Below are 16,965 nucleotides of genomic sequence, written 5' to 3'. Positions count from 1 at the left end.
ATCCGAAACAACTTTTGGCCGAGGCCCCGGGGTACCATTTGCATTGCATCGACAGCTACATTACGTAGAAAATTGCTAAAATTGCTACGTAGATGTAGCTGAATAAACTGAGCCCAATTACCTGAAATTTTTAGAAGGTCTTAAGATATCTCCATAGTTTCTATTGAGAGGGTTGGGAGTGACCAAGAAAGCCAAGTGAAGGTGCCATGCGGTTGAGAAGTTAGCACTTGCCATAGCTTCCTAAATAAAAAGTTGCTCAACTCCCAATTTGACCTTCTTATTCCTTTTCCTTCTTTCACAAACAGAAGCATCACTGAGAAGAAAGAGACACTACTTTCAATCATCCCAGACCTGGACGTCCCCATCAAACATCTACAATGTCTCTTGTCGAACGTGCTATGAACAGTGGAAGGAGAACCTCCTATTATCATTATGACCCCTTCCTGCCAGTGGCAACCGTTGCTGCTGTCTTGTACACGATTGCTTTTGTGTTGACTGTCATACAATGGATATGGTACAGGGCCTGGGTATGGAGCATCATGGTAGTATCATCAGCCAGTACGTACGCATCCGGTCCATGCCATTCACTCTCACTCAATCTAACCCTAAATTCAGTAGAAGCAATGGGCTACATTAGCCGATGCGCCTCGGTCCAAAATAAATTGGAGAGACCCGTTTACGTTCTTCAATTTGCCCTCATCATCCTTGCACCCGTCCTCATAGCAGCGTGTTGCTATATCATTTTCAGCCGCATCTTGTTTCTTATCGTTCCCCAAGAAGCACGCACATTTAAATTATGCTGAGTACCTCCCCGATTCATTACACTTATCTCCGTCGGGTTTGATATCATTGCTCTGCTGCTCCAGCTTGGTGGTGCGGTGATGATCACTTCAGTCGATGGCACAGATCGGGATGACAAAGACAAGCTCAACACTGGAAAACACGTTGCCTAAGTAGATGTTATTGTTCAATTGGTCGCCTTTGGTTTGTCCGCTGTCGCAGCTGTCCGTTTCAACTTAACTTCCAAGCGCTTCACTGGGTCTCTAAGTGAGCGGTATGAGAATGTTGGAGAGAAAGACTACCGGATTAATGAGATTATCAAAAACAAACATTGGCCTGCTCTACTAAGGGTTGTCAGTCTCACCACGATATTAATTCTTGTCAGTTCTTCAATTTAAGACGCTGTTCACTCGCTGACTTATACCAGGTGCGGTCTGTCTATCGATTTGTGGAATTCACCGAAGGCCCGACGGGATATTTGAGCATTCACGAGTGGCCTCTGTATATCTTTGATGCCCTATTTATCTACCCGTGCGTTGCCATTTTCGTCTACTGGCACCCAGGGAAATATTTACCGTACCTGGGCTTTCAACTCCTAAAAGGTACGCACGGTAGCGGTGACTCGGGGATGTGGATGCGATAAGGATCGCGGGGTCGATCAGCCTTCTGTGATCTGTGATTATTGCATATTCTAGTGGAGCATATGTGTGTGGAGCATATGTGTGTGTGCTTCGCATCAACATGGTATATCAATGTGCAAAGGTGGCCGACGGTGGCTTATGGTTGGCAAGAAACGCGTTTCCTTGTTCCTATTGGATCCGGTGGGAATGTACCGCATTCGCCTCATGCGCATTGCATCGGAAATCTAGAAGGTGGGAATCCTAGATTTGGTCTTGGGCGATGGTGTACAAAAAGGACGCCCATGCCTACTTGATCAGCTGGTGCAGGCGTTGACACAGATCATATTAAAATATGAATCGATGATTCTTGAATTTAGATCAAGTAAGCTAATATAGACATAAAATAACTAGAAAGAAATGCAAAAAAGGATCTAAGCAAGGTTGCACTTGGCCCTGTATAGTCCGAGCAGTAAGGCCAGATGTGGGACAGACATTGTCATAACTTCTAAAAGTCAGCTTTAAGTCCTATATGCCTTTCAAGGGCCTTATCTAAAAAAAAATCCCTGCAAAATCCCTTTCAAATAGCTCGAATGCTCCATACTTCCCCCTGGTATGTTTTGAAAGCGGTACCTGACTCCAGGGCTACGTGGGTCCGACCTGGATCCTTCCACCACCTTGGCCTCTTACGCAACACTCTCCAGTCTCTCTCTGGACCCTCTCTTCAATTCCCGCCATGATAGAAAATCTATAGAGTGAAGGAGATCATCATGGAGGGATTATTCACTCTGCTCGCTCTGAGCATTGTGATGGCAATTACGTGAGCTTGTCATAACATTGCCCAGGTGGAAACCTTAGGTTCAATTGAAAGCTAATACTCTGAATTAATGGCAGATCTTTTGTCGTCGGCTCATTACCTCTCGCTTTTACACTGTCGCCCTCTCAACTCCGCTTAATATCGTCCATTGGCATGGGCGTTCTGGTGGGGACGTCGTTGATCGTGATTATCCCCGAGGGCATTGAAACTCTCTACAGCGCAAACTCCCTCACTCGCAAGCAACACAGCACACGGGCAACCGCTATCGAATGGCAGCACCAATCCCCCGCCGTGGCCACTTTTGGCGCCAACGGAGACAGCGTCTCAAACCTACCCTCCGATACCCCTGTCCCGGGTCTCCTTTTGGAAAGAGACCAACTCTCGGAGTCACAAACACTTTATGTCCGAACGGAGGATTCGACTGGTGAAACAGTTGGCAAGGACACAATTCACGGAGAGGAGGAGAGTTCGCCGCATGCCTGGGTCGGAATCGCCCTCATCAGTGGTTTCATTTTAATGTACCTCGTCGATAAACTGCCCGAATTCGCAACGCCGACTAAGCACGACCGCACCCCTTACCATATCTCCTTGGATAATCTTGGATCTGGGTTGCGGCGGGGTTCCTCCCCTTCGCGCGATGGACTAATTGATGCGAGCCACGCCTCCAGACGTGGTCACAGCTTTGCGACCACGACCGGCCTAGTGATCCACGCCGCGGCGGATGGCATTGCTCTAGGCGCTTCCAGCTCGGATGCCGGGCTCAGTTTTATCATATTCTTGGCGATCATGGTGCACAAGGCTCCAGCGTCTTTCGGATTGACATCCATCCTGCTCAAGCAAGGGCTGTCAAGTCGCACCGCGAGAGCGCATTTGCTGGTCTTCAGTCTTGCAGCTCCTTTCGGTGCCTTGGCCACTTTCCTCTTTGTACAGATGATGGGATCTTCCGGTGCCGATGAGGCAGGCACTCACTGGCGCACTGGAATGCTACTGCTTTTCTCTGGGGGTACCTTTTTGTGAGTCTTCTTTTCCCCGAGGATATTGAAACTTTTATTTATTAATCTATGTAGGTACGTTGCGATGCACACTATGCAAGAAAACGGCCCGGGCTCATCCCCGCGCGAACTTCCTATCAACGGATATGGTGACCGAGACCAGGATGGATCGGACAAGTCTATGAGAGACTTGATTGCATCTGTTTTGGGCATGATCTTGCCGCTATTTTTGCAGATTGGACATGCTCACTGAGTACCATATGTATTGCTTGGGGACATGTCATAATGTTTTTATTTTGCTTGTTCCACTAGATTTTGGAGGGCTTATACCCATTGCAAGATATGGTTTGGAGATGGGTTCTAGGCGAGATAAATTGAGATTAAGGGAGAATATGTTTGAATAGATGTATAACTGCTTTTTGGGTATTACGGTCATAATTGCATGATATCTCACGATCACATCTACGTAGCGTTACTTTTGCCCTATTTAAAGCCTGACAGATCCCCCAATTTTTGATTTCTCCCCGGGGAGGGGGGAGTCTTTATGTCTGGGGGTGATGACAAGATTCGTCAGTCTCGTCAGTCTCGTCAGTCTGAATCATCCCGTTATTCACAGGTTCCATGGTCCAATTTCAGATAGCCGCATGCTAATCCAAGGCCTTGGGTCTATATATTCTCGTGATTATCGTGAATATATCGTGAATATCAAGTTGTCTTTCCAGTTTACAAGATTCAGCCCTGTAGATCAATGACTTGGGTGGGCCAAATCTTCGGGTTTACATTCTTGACGCCTCCCCGTTGCCTCTTTTGCCATGATCTCTCCAAAAGGAAGTCTGCAAACCAGAAGGCAAAAAAAAAGGATGCAGAGAAAAGAAAGTGATCTGTGCTGGATATGCATAAGATTGAGATAATTCTCATCTGATTAGTCCGGAGAGGCTTTGCTTTGTCAGAATCACGACACCCCGGCGCCTCCGCTTGAAATGTCCCTTTTTCTCATCGCCCTTTTTTTTCATTGGAAGTTGATTTTATTTGAATGAAAAGGAACAAAAAAAGAGGGCCCTCGAAAAAAAAAAAGAAAACTGGGTGGCCTCGATACTTTCGGAGGATTATATTGGTCTCACCTCCCTCCTTCCCTCGGCCGTTCACTTTCTCCTCATACCCCCGAACCCCATACTCCCGACACCCGGCTCGCTTATAACCCTATGATCGTGAACGCTAAGGGTGCGTTATATCAATAACTATAACAAGTGGGAGGATCATATTCGACTGTGGCGGTCTCCCCCGGTTCTGTCGCCATGGACTCCCATCGGGCATCATTCAGCGACATGGGAGATGGGTCGAATGCGCACACATCAGACCAGTTGGACCTTCATAACGAAGCGTCCCACGACCCAGTCAGTACTTTCGCCAGTACCCCATCCAGATCACTCAGCACCAAGAAAACCGTTACTCCTTTACCCGCCAACCTACTTCCTTCAGCGCCCGCATCACCCCCGACACCCGCGCCTAGCCCTACCCCCCATCAACGACCACCAACTTGGCACTCGACCGACGATGAAGAGGCCAGCTTTTTGTTAAACCTTCGCATTCACTTCAGTACTTTATCCAACGCCGGAAAACAGAAACTCCTGGAGGGTCTTTTGGACGTATGCGACAGCCAGCAGCTGAGCTTTGTCTCGAGCTACGTCGGTCCTCGGTTGAGGAAAGACCCATTCCAGGTTTTTCCTAATGAGTTATGCTTAAGAGTGAGCTCTTTGGTCGGGTCTCTTACTATCAAGTACTAATGTTGAGTCTAATTAGGTTCTCTCTTTCATCGACGACCCCAAGACTCTCGCTCGAGCATCACAAGTATCACGACGTTGGCGAGAACTACTGAACGATGACATCACTTGGAAAAACCTATGCGAGAAACATGCATACTCAGTGCGACGGGTGCTAGAAGATGAAGGGGATCTCGTCGACCCTTTCACCGCCCATCCCGTAGACTCGGCTTCGGGCGCACGTACCTTCGGCGGCCTGCAGCGGCGCTTGACCGCGTCAAATGGCCAGGCCACCGAGAGCGCACCGGAACTTCCCCGCACGCTTTCCGGAGAATGGTTGCCTCCCACAAGCTTCTCCCGAAGACGCCGGACTCGGCCTGTCTCCTACCGGTCACAGTTCAAGCAAAAATACATGGTTGAGTCGGCGTGGAATAAAGGTGGTCGCTGTACCCAGCGCCACATCACCCCTGACCAGGGTGTGGTGACAAGTCTTCACCTCACTCCGAAGTATATTGTGGTGGCTTTGGATAATGCGAAGATCCATGTCTATGATACCAACGGTGACAACCAGAAGACGCTTCAAGGCCATGTGATGGGAGTATGGGCGATGGTCCCGTGGGATGACATTTTGGTCAGCGGAGGCTGCGATCGCGAAGTTCGAGTATGGAACATGGCTACTGGGTAGGACAGAACCGTCATGACCTTCACAAACGAAAACTAATGCATGATAGGGCGGGGATTCATCTCCTTCGGGGCCACACATCAACTGTCCGTTGTCTGAAGATGTCGGATCGGAACACTGCCATTTCAGGATCCAGAGACACCACCCTTCGGATATGGGATCTGGCTACGGGGACATGTCGCAACGTTCTCGTTGGACACCAAGCCAGCGTGCGCTGTCTTGCCATCCACGGTGATTTGGTTGTGTCAGGCAGCTATGATACGACTGCGCGGATATGGAGTATCTCTCAAGGACGCTGTCTTCGTACCCTTTCAGGACATTTCAGTCAGATCTATGCTATTGCCTTTGACGGCCGACGGATCGCGACTGGAAGTTTGGACACGAGCGTCCGGATCTGGGACCCGCACTCTGGGCAGTGCCACGCCATTTTACAAGGCCATACGTCTTTGGTTGGCCAGCTACAGATGCGGGACGACACGCTAGTAACAGGCGGCTCCGATGGCTCTGTCCGCGTTTGGTCGTTGACTAAGATGGCGCCGATTCACCGTCTTGCGGCCCACGACAACAGTGTTACCAGTCTTCAGTTTGATAAGACCCGTATTGTCAGTGGTGGAAGCGATGGCCGTGTCAAGGTTTGGAACCTAAAGACTGGTCAGCTATTGCGGGAGCTTTCTACTCCGGCCGAAGCGGTTTGGAGGGTTGCTTTTGAAGATGAAAAGGCAGTAATTATGGCGAGCCGATCTGGCCGCACAGTTATGGAGGTACGTGGTGATGTTCCGTTCTTATGGAAATATGTTTTCTAATACATCTCGCAGGTCTGGTCTTTCTCTCCACCACCAGAAGACTACAGCGATACAGCCATTGAGAGTGCTTTAAGCACCCCAGGTCTAAGTTCGGTTGATGACCGCGAGCTGGCCGTTCCACCCCGACGCCGAACCCTCTGCTCCGACCCTCCACCATCAATCCCATTAGGCACTGATAGCGATGCACTTATGCCAGACGCGCCGTCCTAATTTTCTTAGCATTTCCTGGTCTGATCTCACCTGATCTGATTCAATCTGTTTGATTTGATATCCCGCCATCTAACGATTATGCATATCCATTTATTTTTGTCATATTTATCTTCCCATCCTTTTGAGCGCGGTGTGTTTTTGTCAACAGTGGGTGCTTTACCTTCAGAATGAGCTGCCGGCGTTCCTCCCTAGGTGTTTCTAGAGCACCAAGCGGTTGCATATGTGTTTGGTGTTGCAAATCTGTTTGGTTACTGTGTCTTGGTTCCTTGTCCAGACTGGTGATGCCATACTGGAGTTGTGAGATTTTTTTTTTTACCTTGTTTTTATTTCATATCAGCCATTTCGGAGTGTTTTGTGGTTGAGTACATGATACCTTTTTGGAAACACTTGGAATGTGATTTATATACCATCTAGTCCGATGAAATTTATCTCATTTACATTCCCAAAATATCCGAGGTCTGGACCAACGTGAAAAATGACTAAGCGGGTATCCGGGTGCCCGATGTTTGGGAAATGCCCTGCACGAAACTCAACGTCTCTTAGACCTTAACGCGAGCATTGGTCTGAAACACACGAGAACTTTGCTATAGAAAAGCCATAGGCATATCCTCTAAGATGTGCATGTGTTTCGCTCCGACTAGGCAGCCGAGTTAATCCACTTACAACCGATGACAAACGGCCGTCTGGACCTTTGTGGAACCCAGATCAAGTCCGACCTGTCTGTAACTCGTCCCCTTTGCGGTTTCTGACGAAGTATCCGCAAGTATTAGAGGTTCCTCAAAAGATTGCCCGCAGGTGAACAATGGTCTATGGGGGCAAACCAAGTACCGGATGTTACCTGTGTCGCAAACGGAAGATAAAGGTATGTCTCGAGCTTCAATGTTGTGTTTTCGACTTACCCCGCCAATGAGCATGTGCTGTGGCTGTACTATAATGCCTTAGTTGCAAGCATTGAAAGGGCAAATGCTAAAATCCTCCCTTCAAGTGCGATGAAGCCCATCCGGAGTGCCGGAACTGCATTATCTATGGCCGACCATGTCCAGGGTACAGGCCGAATGCTCTCTTCCGCAATGAGACCGGGAAAGTCGAGCGGCTGATGAAGAGCAATGCCATCGTAAATGCCAACAGCAATACCGACAGTCACGATAGCTCCTCAGCATCAGACACATCTATATCGGCCGTCTCGCACCGCCAACGCGCAGGCTCACACGGGAAAAACAATGGCAACACTGCACTGACGCTATACGCTCCCGCTGACTCCACCTGGGAACAACGAGCACTGTGCTACTTCTTCGACCAGTACACCATCAAAGCTGATTGCGAGGACGGCGGACATCTCGACTATCTGCCCCCACTGTACGCCCGCGAGCTCGGGCGTCAGAGCGGCGAATCACCATATTCCTGTTTGCGGTCAGCGGTCGATGCCACGGCGCTGATGACTCTCGCTAATGCTAAAAATGCGCCGTCTCTTATGACCAAGGCGCGGCAGAGGTATGGGCGGGCTTTGCGGGGGTTGCAGGAGGCGCTGGCGTCACCAGCTAATGCGGTTAAGGATGAGACTTTCGCTTCGGTTGTTTTGCTTTCGTTATATGAGGATATCTCAGGTGAGCGGAATGGATTGTTCAGCTCGCATACAGCCGGGTTTGAGTTCTTGACGAAACTCCGTGGAAACACGCAGATTTATCATAAGCGTGGTCGAGATATGCTTACTTTTGCTTATATCCACACGGTAGGTTTGTCGTAAGGTTCTGGCATCGGAACTGACATATGTAACTAAAGATCGGTCCCAGACTGACCGTTGTATAGTATGTCGAAACCCTCGCATTGGGAGATACGCCGCGCTTCGATATTGAATGGGTCCTCGGCGTGCTAGACATCAATAAACCTGTCGAACGGCTCATGCTGGCCGCCTCAAAGCTCTGCCGGTTATTCCTACACATAAGATCGTCGCTAAACCCCCCAGACCAAGCAACCGTCGAATCATGGATCACAGCAGGCCGCGAGTGCGATACCGAACTATACCAGTGGACACAGACCCTGCCAGACCGCCGGCTCCCACTAGTCGTCTATTCAGCACAGGGCGAGCCCCTCCTAACCTACAACCGCATCTCCGACGCCGTGGTCTGGAACTACTACCGCGCAGTGCGCGTGATGATACAGCAGCTCCTCCTCGGCCTTAATAGCACACTTGCCTCCATCAAAGCGGCCAACAAACAATTCCCCGATTCCCAGGATACCAGCACCCCTGAACCCAAGTCTGGGCCCGCTCTCCATGAGCCAACTTTGCAGGCTATCATCCACGAAATGATCACAGACGTCTGCCGCAGCATCCCCTTCGCCCTGGCGGACGTCGACTCCCTCGGCCGCCTGAATAAATCAGATAGCCCGTTGCAAATGCGCGCCGCGGAGGGTTACGGCTTGCTCTGGCCCCTCTGGTATATTCTCTCCTCTGGTCTGCCAACCCTGGCGCAGGTGGAGCTGATTCGCACTGTGCTGTCGCGTGTCGGGTCTACGCTAGGCATTAAATTGGCGTTGGTTCTTGCTCGGGAGGCGGAGCGTGTCCGTGGAGAGCAGGATGAGGTGAAAGGTGAAATTTTTGGTCGGGATTTACCACGCGGTGCGTGCTATCTCGACAGCTAAACTTGATGCATGGGTTTAGGGTTTAAGTGGGCTACTGCCAGGACTTACGGCAAAAGAAATACAAGGTTCTTTGGACATTTTCATCCATCAAAGACTATGCTAGACGAAGACATAATGGTGCCCTACCAGCACCGAGACTGTCTACAATATGGCTAGGTAGACTTCGGGCCAGTCTGTGGATACTTCAGAATCAATAGTATCACTATCCCTTGAATGTGTTTACTCCATGGTGAACACATTCTCCTCTTCTGACTCATTGTCTGATTTCTGATTCCGGTGAGAATCCTTTCTTGATCAGTGCCACCTTCATGCGACAGTGGTCCTCAGTGGCCCGCGATTATGCCTGCAAGGTCGTTGTATATCTCGATGGCGTAGACCTTGTCTTTCATGCGGTACACTGTCGGGCCATCAAGGGGCGAGCTATACCAGGCGCTGTTGAAAGGAAGACCCCATTCTTAAGCTTAGGTGCGTCCTTAGAAGCGCCCCCGCTGGGGTTTGCGGGACCAACCTCGGACTTGCAGCGCTTGAGGCGTGTCTCTTTGTCTCCATCTTTGGGACCAATGGGAATTTGGTTTAGGAAGGGGGTTTCGCGTACGCTTGAAGTTCCTTTAGCACGTTGAATTGTTAGAGAATGCAGGCTCAACTGAGCTACAGCCACAGGGCACTTCCGATCAATGGATTTTGCAAACTTACCAGTGGGAACTGACTTCTTTAATCCAAGCCATCGAATTCTGCAACAAGAATGCCTGGGTCTAGGGTTGTTGTATTGCGAAAGACGCATGCTCTCGTTAATATAATTGTGAGAGAAAAGTGAGAGAAAAGTGAGAGAAAAGCCAGAGATCCTAGGTCTTAGTGTATGCTATTGGGCTCTTTGGACAGTTTCAGTCACTAAATGTTATAAGCAAGCCGTTTTGTACATTACAACCTTTTTTCGCACATACTATTTCATGTTCCGGTGAGCGATTTTTATACTTCTGGCTATAACACTGACGGGGGAAAAGATTGATAAAGAGACATCTGAGAAAACATTCAAAGACTTCTTAAATATCGTCCCTAACAACATCTTAAACCAAATGGATTAGGCCATTCAACCACGTCGTCAAAAACAAAGACCGGCACTATTCTTTACTGGTGATATTCCAGAACCAATAAAACCAGTAGAACCCTCTGGGTGCATTTAATCCATAGCAAACACATTCTCCTCTTCCGATTCCTCGTCCTCAGACTCAGCCAAGAACCCTTTCTTGAGCAGCGCTGCCTTCATACGACCATGATCCTCCGCGACACGCGCGAGGATATCTGCAAGGTCGCTGTAGGTGTCAAGGGCATAGCTCTTATCCTTCATACGGTACACTTCGGGGTCTTCGAGAGGCGAGCTATACCAGGTGTTATTGAATGAGAGCCCTCCATTTGTTCTAGAAGAGAATAATTCGGACTAGAAGACAGTGCAGAACTATCGGAACTTTTTGGTATTGCTTGCGCGAGCTCGTTCGCAAAGCTCTCTTCAGGGAACTCTTGGAAATTGCCACCGAAGCGATTATAACCCATGGCTATCCGGGATCGTAGACTAGAAGTAGGAGTTGTAAGAGTAAATCTATCTTACGCGTGGCGCGACTGTGTACTAGTGTCTCCGAGGTCAAGGATGTCTCTTTGTTTGATATAGTGTATGTGATCTATCTCATATAAGGGTTTTATCGGCAAGTTGATCACCACACAGGGCTGGGCAGATGAGTTCATCCGGCTCTTTGGCTCATCCAATATCTCCAAAAGATACAAGCGGCTATGAGTGGAGTCGATGTCGCTGATTTCATGGCTGTATTCATAGTCCCCGGTGGACATTGCGCGAATCCTGTGTATCCGTGCCAGGGATGTATGTTCTAGATGTGCTAAATCCTAGAAAATCCTAAAATATGTCCCCTAGTAGAGCATCTAATCATTATATTCAAGTAGAGGTCTGGGAATCTACAATGACATCGCCAACACATTTCCAACCGGTTATTTGCTTCGACTGCATTACAGCTATTTATGTATTTATGCAGCACTCCGGCTAATTCGGCTTTGTACTTGGCCGGATATTGACGTCATCGGTATATATATAATTTGAACATTTTGTAGAATCTTTTGAGAATACAGACACAGAGCACACAGAGAATGTTAAAATAGACTGGATCGACGTATACATATAAAAGGGAAGATTCCGTGAACAGATTCGAGAATCGGGAGGTGCGGAGATAAGAGGTCGATCACTGACGACATAGTTCCCAAGCCTTGGGTTCTTCCCAGGTACACTTTGCTTTTTATTGATCTTACACCTCTCCTTTATTTACATCGACAAAAACATACCATGGCTACACAAGACCGTAAACTTCCCCTTGGGAAGATCGAGCCCAACTCCCTGAAGTACTTTCTCAGCTGTGGTTTGGGTGGAATCATCGGTATGTCCAATCTCCCCCATCTCACAACGCACGCGCTAACGATTTGACTCCAGCTTGTGGTATGTACCTGCTCTCCAATACACTAACACACTCAATTAACCCCCAATCCCACACAGGACCAACCCACACTGCCGTCACACCTCTCGACCTCGTGAAATGCCGTCGCCAGGTTGACCCAAAGATCTACACCTCCAACATCCAAGCATGGCGAACAATTTTCTCCAAAGAAGGCCTCCGCGGTGTCTTCTTTGGCTGGTCTCCCACCTTCCTGGGCTACTCCTTCCAGGGTGCCGGAAAGTACGGTCTGTACGAGTACTTTAAGAACTTGTACGGAAACCAGATGTTCCCGGAATCCAATCGCACCTTGGTCTTCCTCGGTGCTAGTGCCTCTGCAGAGTTCTTTGCTGATATGGCTCTGTGTCCCATGGAGGCTATCAAGGTCCGCATGCAGACCACGCTACCCCCATATGCTTCCACTATGCGTGAGGGCTGGGGCAAGATCGTCGCCAAGGAAGGGTTCGGTGGTTTGTATAAGGGACTGTACCCTCTGTGGGCCAGGCAGATACCTTATACCATGACAAAGTTTGCTACGTTCGAGGAGACGGTCAAGCTCATCTATCGCACTATGGGCAAACCCAAGGAGGAGTATGGCCAATTGACACAGACTGGTGTTAGCTTCTTGGGTGGTTATATTGCTGGAATCTTCTGTGCTGTTGTTAGCCATCCAGCAGATGTCATGGTCAGCAAATTGAATGCTGATCGTAAAGGTGAGTTTGTTTCTGTTGGCTGCAGTCCTGATGTATGCTAACCGCCCGTTTGTAGCCGGTGAAGGTGCGATGACGGCTGTGTCCCGGATCTACGGGAACATTGGCTTCTCTGGCCTATGGAATGGCCTGCCTGTCCGTATTGTGATGCTGGGCACGTTGACCGGTTTCCAATGGCTCATGTAAGTGTTTGCTCCGTCCTGGTTTGTGTGTAGCCACGCTAACATTCTGCAGTTATGACTCTTTCAAGGTGTTCCTTGGCCTGCCCACCACTGGAGGTCATTAAATAGCCATGGTTCTGGAGGGTGTTTGGGTTTTTTCTGGAGCGATTGTATATAGGAGTTAAATGGATAACTAAACAGTGGTTAAACAATCTTGTGTAGACCGCCTTTGATATCGGGGCAGAATAATGTTGGAGGTCATCGCATTGTTGCCGGCGACGTTTAGCACTTCTTCAATAGGCTCACCATTTCAGTCAATCGACTCACTCGCGTTACCGACGACTAATCGACGACTAATCAAGGCTAAATATATTATATTCCGCTGCCTTCCATCCGATCCTTTACTTCTTCTTCCTCTTTATCTCTCACATCACCCCCTTCGCATCGTGCTTTCAGTCAGCTCCGACCAAGGATTCTAATCGGAATACCGCTGCGTCCATAATCCAGTCACTCTACACACCAATACCGACCTAATCCTCCTCCTTCACCAAAATGGAAGCCTCCCGCCAACCCTCCTCCATCCCACCAGCCAATCCCCCCAGCGTGGAGATCGCCTACAAGCGCAAATGCATAGCGCTGAAGAAGCGCCTCGCAGAAGTCGAAGCTGAAAATGAAATCATGCGAACCCGCAACCACCGCGGCTCCCAATACATCAAGAAAATGCGCCTGGAGACCTGCATGCTTCTCGAGCGTCTGACAAAGGTCACCGGCATGGCCGATGAGGCAAAGACCGGAGCTGCAAACCCGGAACTGCGTGCCCGCGCAGCTGCCATAATGAATACTGGTCCACAGGGTGGAGCTGGGGCGCTTCTGGAAGATGATACCGAGGGTAGCTCTGATGAGCAGCCGCGCACGGTACGTTATTTGCGTAATTCCCCATCTTGTTCGATCCTTCTCCTGCCCAGCTCATACTCTACTCCCTTCTCTCTCAATCCGAGTGTCTGCTGAACTCGAGCTAATGTAATTTTTTGGGGGGTATAGCCGGAGGAACGTCCCCTACGCGTTAAGCGCTCCCGCAAGTCCACTGCCGCCGGAATCGACGGTCAGGATGATGACCTCCCCGCTCATGATGGACACCCCGAATCTGCAGATCCCGCTGGTGCAGCCCTCCCCCGTCTCGCGCCGGCTCCAACACAGGAGTCTCTTACTCACTCCTTCCGTGTGCAGACAGGTAGTGGTGGCTCTGCTGATCAGACTCCTACTGCTGAGGCTGGTCCTGAGTCTGGGACTACGCCGATGGATATGGATAAGGAGGAGGCTAAAGTGGCTAAGGTTGAGCAGTCTTAGTCGTGGGGTTGTGTTTTGTCGTTCTCTTTTCTTTCTTTTTTGGGCTTTGCAGAGTCGTGACTGAGATTCTCTGTTTATTCGGTTTTTTTTTTGTGTGAGGGTTTTAAGCATCGGGTTCGGACGCGGTGCTGGTCTATTTTGCTCATATGTTATTTTTGTTACATTTGGTGAGCCTTGATTGGGCTTTTCCACTACTCTACGGTCTCCTGGTGGCCATGTCTGGTATGAAATTCATCTGAGAAATCACATGCTGAAAGCATGGTTGAAGTAACTGGCTCCTCCCTTGTAGCTTTTTGATGTCGTTTATCTAGACTCTCTTATGCATAGATGTAATTACTATTAGTCAAGGCAGTAGTGACTTTGAAAACGATGCATTTCTGTAGGTTTCTATCTATTAACATTTGGAAAGGCTCACAGCACACTGGTGGTTTGATAAAATCTACCGACTGCGAATACTTTTGGTTCCATTTGAAGAAAGCACCTGCAGAGTCATTCCGCTAGGTCAATAGCGTTTTGATTCGGTTGACACTATCTGTACAGATTCCAAACGCCGTTTTCCCATGAAAGAACCCACCTTAACTCCAATACCAGTAAAAAAAGACAACACACTAATAGAAACAAGAATGGGATATGATTATCTGGGTATGAATGTCTTCTGTCATGTACAGTTGAAGACATAACGAGTTTGGAAAGATGATACAGATAAGGGGTATTAGACTCGGTGGGTGAGTTTGGAATCCCTATGCGGTTAGGATGTCATCGAGCGAGTTCTATTAGGTGTTTGTCCCTGACATGTGTTCCTTGTGCGTGTCGATGTAGAATCGGGGTTGATTGCATCACAGGGCACATAAGAAATATGCCGGTAACACATATCATGAAAGACAGGTATTTTCGGCACAATTGGTTGGTCGAGACGAGGGGCTGCTTGATGAGCACATTCTTTGTCACTCTAGTCTACTCCAGCGTAGAGATCAACAACAATGTTGAGTGCAGCCACGAGAATCTCGGCAGCGATCAAAACGATGACTGATGTTCGTTAGATGAGGTGCTGTTAGAAATCGCAACTGCGGGGAGACTTACCAATCCATTCGAGATACTCGCCATGGCGATGTGTCAATTGATCCTTTAGGACTGCAAGAAGATCCGCAATGACATCCAATCGTTCTGTCAGCAGACCAACACGCTGATCCATCTCCAGGTAGCTTCGGACGGCCTGGTAGACAGGTTCCAACTGCGGCTCTGCCCAGAAGAGTTCTGGACTATCAAGCACAGACCCCTGCAAGTGAATATTGATGCGGAGAATGAAGAGCTCTCCAATCTGCATATTGATTTGCCGGCGGGTGAGATTGACGCTACCGGTTTGTGCAATCTGGGCAGGTAGCGGTGCGGTGTCTGTGATTGTTTCTGACACAAGATCTTCGAAAAGTGAGGTCTTGACCGATTGAGCCAAAGCATGAGAGATCGCCAGCTTGACCATGTTGTTGCGCGGATCGCGAAGAGAGATGAAGTCGTTGTATATCCTGGCCTGGTACTCGCGCGCATAGTAGAAATTGAAGTTCTCAATCTGCGTGTCGTCAGGACTCAGTATGGAGGTAGCGAATTTGGAGATATCGGACAAGAATCGGGATTCTTGCGCGGGCGTCATTCCCCATATTACGACCGTTCCGTAGTCGAAGAGGAATACCTCGGGTGTGTGAATTGTGGTGTCGATATCAGGAGTGTCTTTGACGACTACTTGTTCGTTATCATTTGAGTGACTGCCCTCATCGTGCAGATCAATCAAGTCCTCTCTTCTAGTCTTCTTATTGTCTTCAACCTCCACCGCACTATCGGAGTATCTCCTTTCACTTGGTCGTCTCTCATGGTGTCCATTGGCATTTGGATCTTGAAATAACCGTGCGTTCTGCTTTTCTTCGTACTGATAATCGAAAGGAGAGTAGACGCATTCATCATACAGCTTGGGGTTGGCTCCGCGAGTCTTGCTCCGCGACTTGAGGAACTTGATAACGCCCTCGAGTCGATACGAATTGGCCGTGCAATAAGCTGTCACTCGAGGTATGCGGTCGCGGTCAGCTTTGCCTAGTCGTGCAGCGTGGCTTCGTGCGGCGGGATCTTTGATGCGAGTGATTTGTGAATAGACATCCCGAGGGAAATCTCCATCAGACCCCTCTCCTTCTTCTGTCACAGGATCCGGCAGCAGTTTAAGCTTCTGTGCTTTTTTAGTTGTTCGCTGCGGTCCAATCTTGGATGCTGCATGTGGTGGATTCGATGTGGGGTTGAAGGGAGCCCCATGGCTATTGCGACGACGAAGCTTGCTGTTCAATGCTGAGAGCATGGGCTGGCTGCCGGGACGGGGCTGGCCTCCCTGGACGTTGACATTCTGCACGGGAGGTGAATCGGTTTGCAAGGGTTGGAATGTAGGATCGGAAGTAGATTCATTGCTGCCGTAGGTGCTGATTTGTGTGAGCGGATTGAAGGATACCGACCGCGGCGTCCGATTTGCCCGTGGTGACGTATTGGAGGCCGAGTTCTGATGCTGCGGCAGCAGAGGAGAATTCTCTGCAGCAGGCGCCATGGCAAAAGGAATGAAAGGTGTAGAGTTAGACGCCAAGCGCCATGGAGGGGATTGGAGGTAAAAAAGACAAAAAGGTGAAAAAAAGTCGAGGTAGCTGGCCAAGGTTGGAAGCTTTCGCACATGTTCCGCCTTAATAATCTTGGAACTTGTCCGGGTCCGGTCCTTGGCGCTTTTGTATGATTTTCACTTTTGACTCTTTTGATAGGTTTCATATTTCGATACTTCAATAATTCGATATTTATATGTTTATTTAAGATTATGACAGGTCTTCCTTTTAAATGGATTTATTGCCAGACATTATTGGGCATAATTGACTGAATCTTATATACATAACTCCCCAAAGTTGAATTGCAAACCAGGTTCTACTCCCAACACCATGCAA

General features: G+C 49.0%; 10 protein-coding genes across 10 annotated transcripts; 7 read left to right on the top strand and 3 right to left on the bottom strand.

The window, feature by feature from the left end:
* Window positions 1–377: 377 nt before the first annotated feature.
* N7447_004858 (RTA-like protein) lies at window positions 378–953 on the top strand (the record flags this gene model as incomplete). Its single annotated transcript, XM_057229120.1, has 2 exons — window positions 378–729; window positions 805–953. 2 exons carry the CDS (start codon window positions 378–380, stop codon window positions 951–953), a joined length of 501 nt encoding a protein of 166 aa, XP_057084210.1.
* Window positions 954–2,167: 1,214 nt separating this feature from the next.
* Window positions 2,168–3,459, top strand: N7447_004857 (Mn(2+) transporter ATX2; the record flags this gene model as incomplete). The annotated part of the gene is made up of 3 exons (XM_057229119.1): window positions 2,168–2,217; window positions 2,292–3,227; window positions 3,282–3,459. 3 exons carry the CDS (start codon window positions 2,168–2,170, stop codon window positions 3,457–3,459), a joined length of 1,164 nt encoding a protein of 387 aa, XP_057084209.1.
* A 304-nt stretch (window positions 3,460–3,763) lies between these two features.
* N7447_004856 (uncharacterized protein) lies at window positions 3,764–4,086 on the top strand (the record flags this gene model as incomplete). The annotated part of the gene is made up of 2 exons (XM_057229118.1): window positions 3,764–3,893; window positions 3,929–4,086. 2 exons carry the CDS (start codon window positions 3,764–3,766, stop codon window positions 4,084–4,086), a joined length of 288 nt encoding a protein of 95 aa, XP_057084208.1.
* A 415-nt stretch (window positions 4,087–4,501) lies between these two features.
* Window positions 4,502–6,661, top strand: N7447_004855 (F-box/WD repeat-containing protein; the record flags this gene model as incomplete). Its single annotated transcript, XM_057229117.1, has 4 exons — window positions 4,502–4,951; window positions 5,007–5,647; window positions 5,698–6,409; window positions 6,464–6,661. 4 exons carry the CDS (start codon window positions 4,502–4,504, stop codon window positions 6,659–6,661), a joined length of 2,001 nt encoding a protein of 666 aa, XP_057084207.1.
* Window positions 6,662–7,463: 802 nt separating this feature from the next.
* N7447_004854 (putative C6 transcription factor) lies at window positions 7,464–9,301 on the top strand (the record flags this gene model as incomplete). The annotated part of the gene is made up of 3 exons (XM_057229116.1): window positions 7,464–7,523; window positions 7,647–8,390; window positions 8,468–9,301. The coding sequence occupies 3 exons, from the start codon at window positions 7,464–7,466 to the stop codon at window positions 9,299–9,301; spliced, it is 1,638 nt and encodes a 545-aa protein (XP_057084206.1).
* Window positions 9,302–9,686: 385 nt separating this feature from the next.
* Window positions 9,687–10,026, bottom strand: N7447_004853 (uncharacterized protein; the record flags this gene model as incomplete). The annotated part of the gene is made up of 2 exons (XM_057229115.1): window positions 9,687–9,897; window positions 9,995–10,026. 2 exons carry the CDS (start codon window positions 10,024–10,026, stop codon window positions 9,687–9,689), a joined length of 243 nt encoding a protein of 80 aa, XP_057084205.1.
* A 452-nt stretch (window positions 10,027–10,478) lies between these two features.
* Window positions 10,479–10,849, bottom strand: N7447_004852 (uncharacterized protein; the record flags this gene model as incomplete). Its single annotated transcript, XM_057229114.1, has 2 exons — window positions 10,479–10,705; window positions 10,756–10,849. 2 exons carry the CDS (start codon window positions 10,847–10,849, stop codon window positions 10,479–10,481), a joined length of 321 nt encoding a protein of 106 aa, XP_057084204.1.
* Window positions 10,850–11,645: 796 nt separating this feature from the next.
* Window positions 11,646–12,786, top strand: N7447_004851 (putative mitochondrial phosphate transporter Pic2; the record flags this gene model as incomplete). Its single annotated transcript, XM_057229113.1, has 4 exons — window positions 11,646–11,736; window positions 11,790–12,503; window positions 12,559–12,682; window positions 12,735–12,786. 4 exons carry the CDS (start codon window positions 11,646–11,648, stop codon window positions 12,784–12,786), a joined length of 981 nt encoding a protein of 326 aa, XP_057084203.1.
* A 427-nt stretch (window positions 12,787–13,213) lies between these two features.
* N7447_004850 (uncharacterized protein) lies at window positions 13,214–14,008 on the top strand (the record flags this gene model as incomplete). Its single annotated transcript, XM_057229112.1, has 2 exons — window positions 13,214–13,576; window positions 13,703–14,008. 2 exons carry the CDS (start codon window positions 13,214–13,216, stop codon window positions 14,006–14,008), a joined length of 669 nt encoding a protein of 222 aa, XP_057084202.1.
* Window positions 14,009–14,957: 949 nt separating this feature from the next.
* On the bottom strand, window positions 14,958–16,583 carry N7447_004849 (YagE family protein; the record flags this gene model as incomplete). Its single annotated transcript, XM_057229111.1, has 2 exons — window positions 14,958–15,034; window positions 15,089–16,583. The coding sequence occupies 2 exons, from the start codon at window positions 16,581–16,583 to the stop codon at window positions 14,958–14,960; spliced, it is 1,572 nt and encodes a 523-aa protein (XP_057084201.1).
* Between the last annotated feature and the right edge of the window lie 382 nt (window positions 16,584–16,965).

This window comes from Penicillium robsamsonii, assembly GCF_028829455.1.
Source record: "Penicillium robsamsonii strain IBT 29466 chromosome Unknown utg000003l_segment0_segment0, whole genome shotgun sequence".
Classification (NCBI taxonomy): domain Eukaryota; kingdom Fungi; phylum Ascomycota; class Eurotiomycetes; order Eurotiales; family Aspergillaceae; genus Penicillium; species Penicillium robsamsonii.
This window is presented reverse-complemented; position numbering and strand designations above follow the sequence as displayed.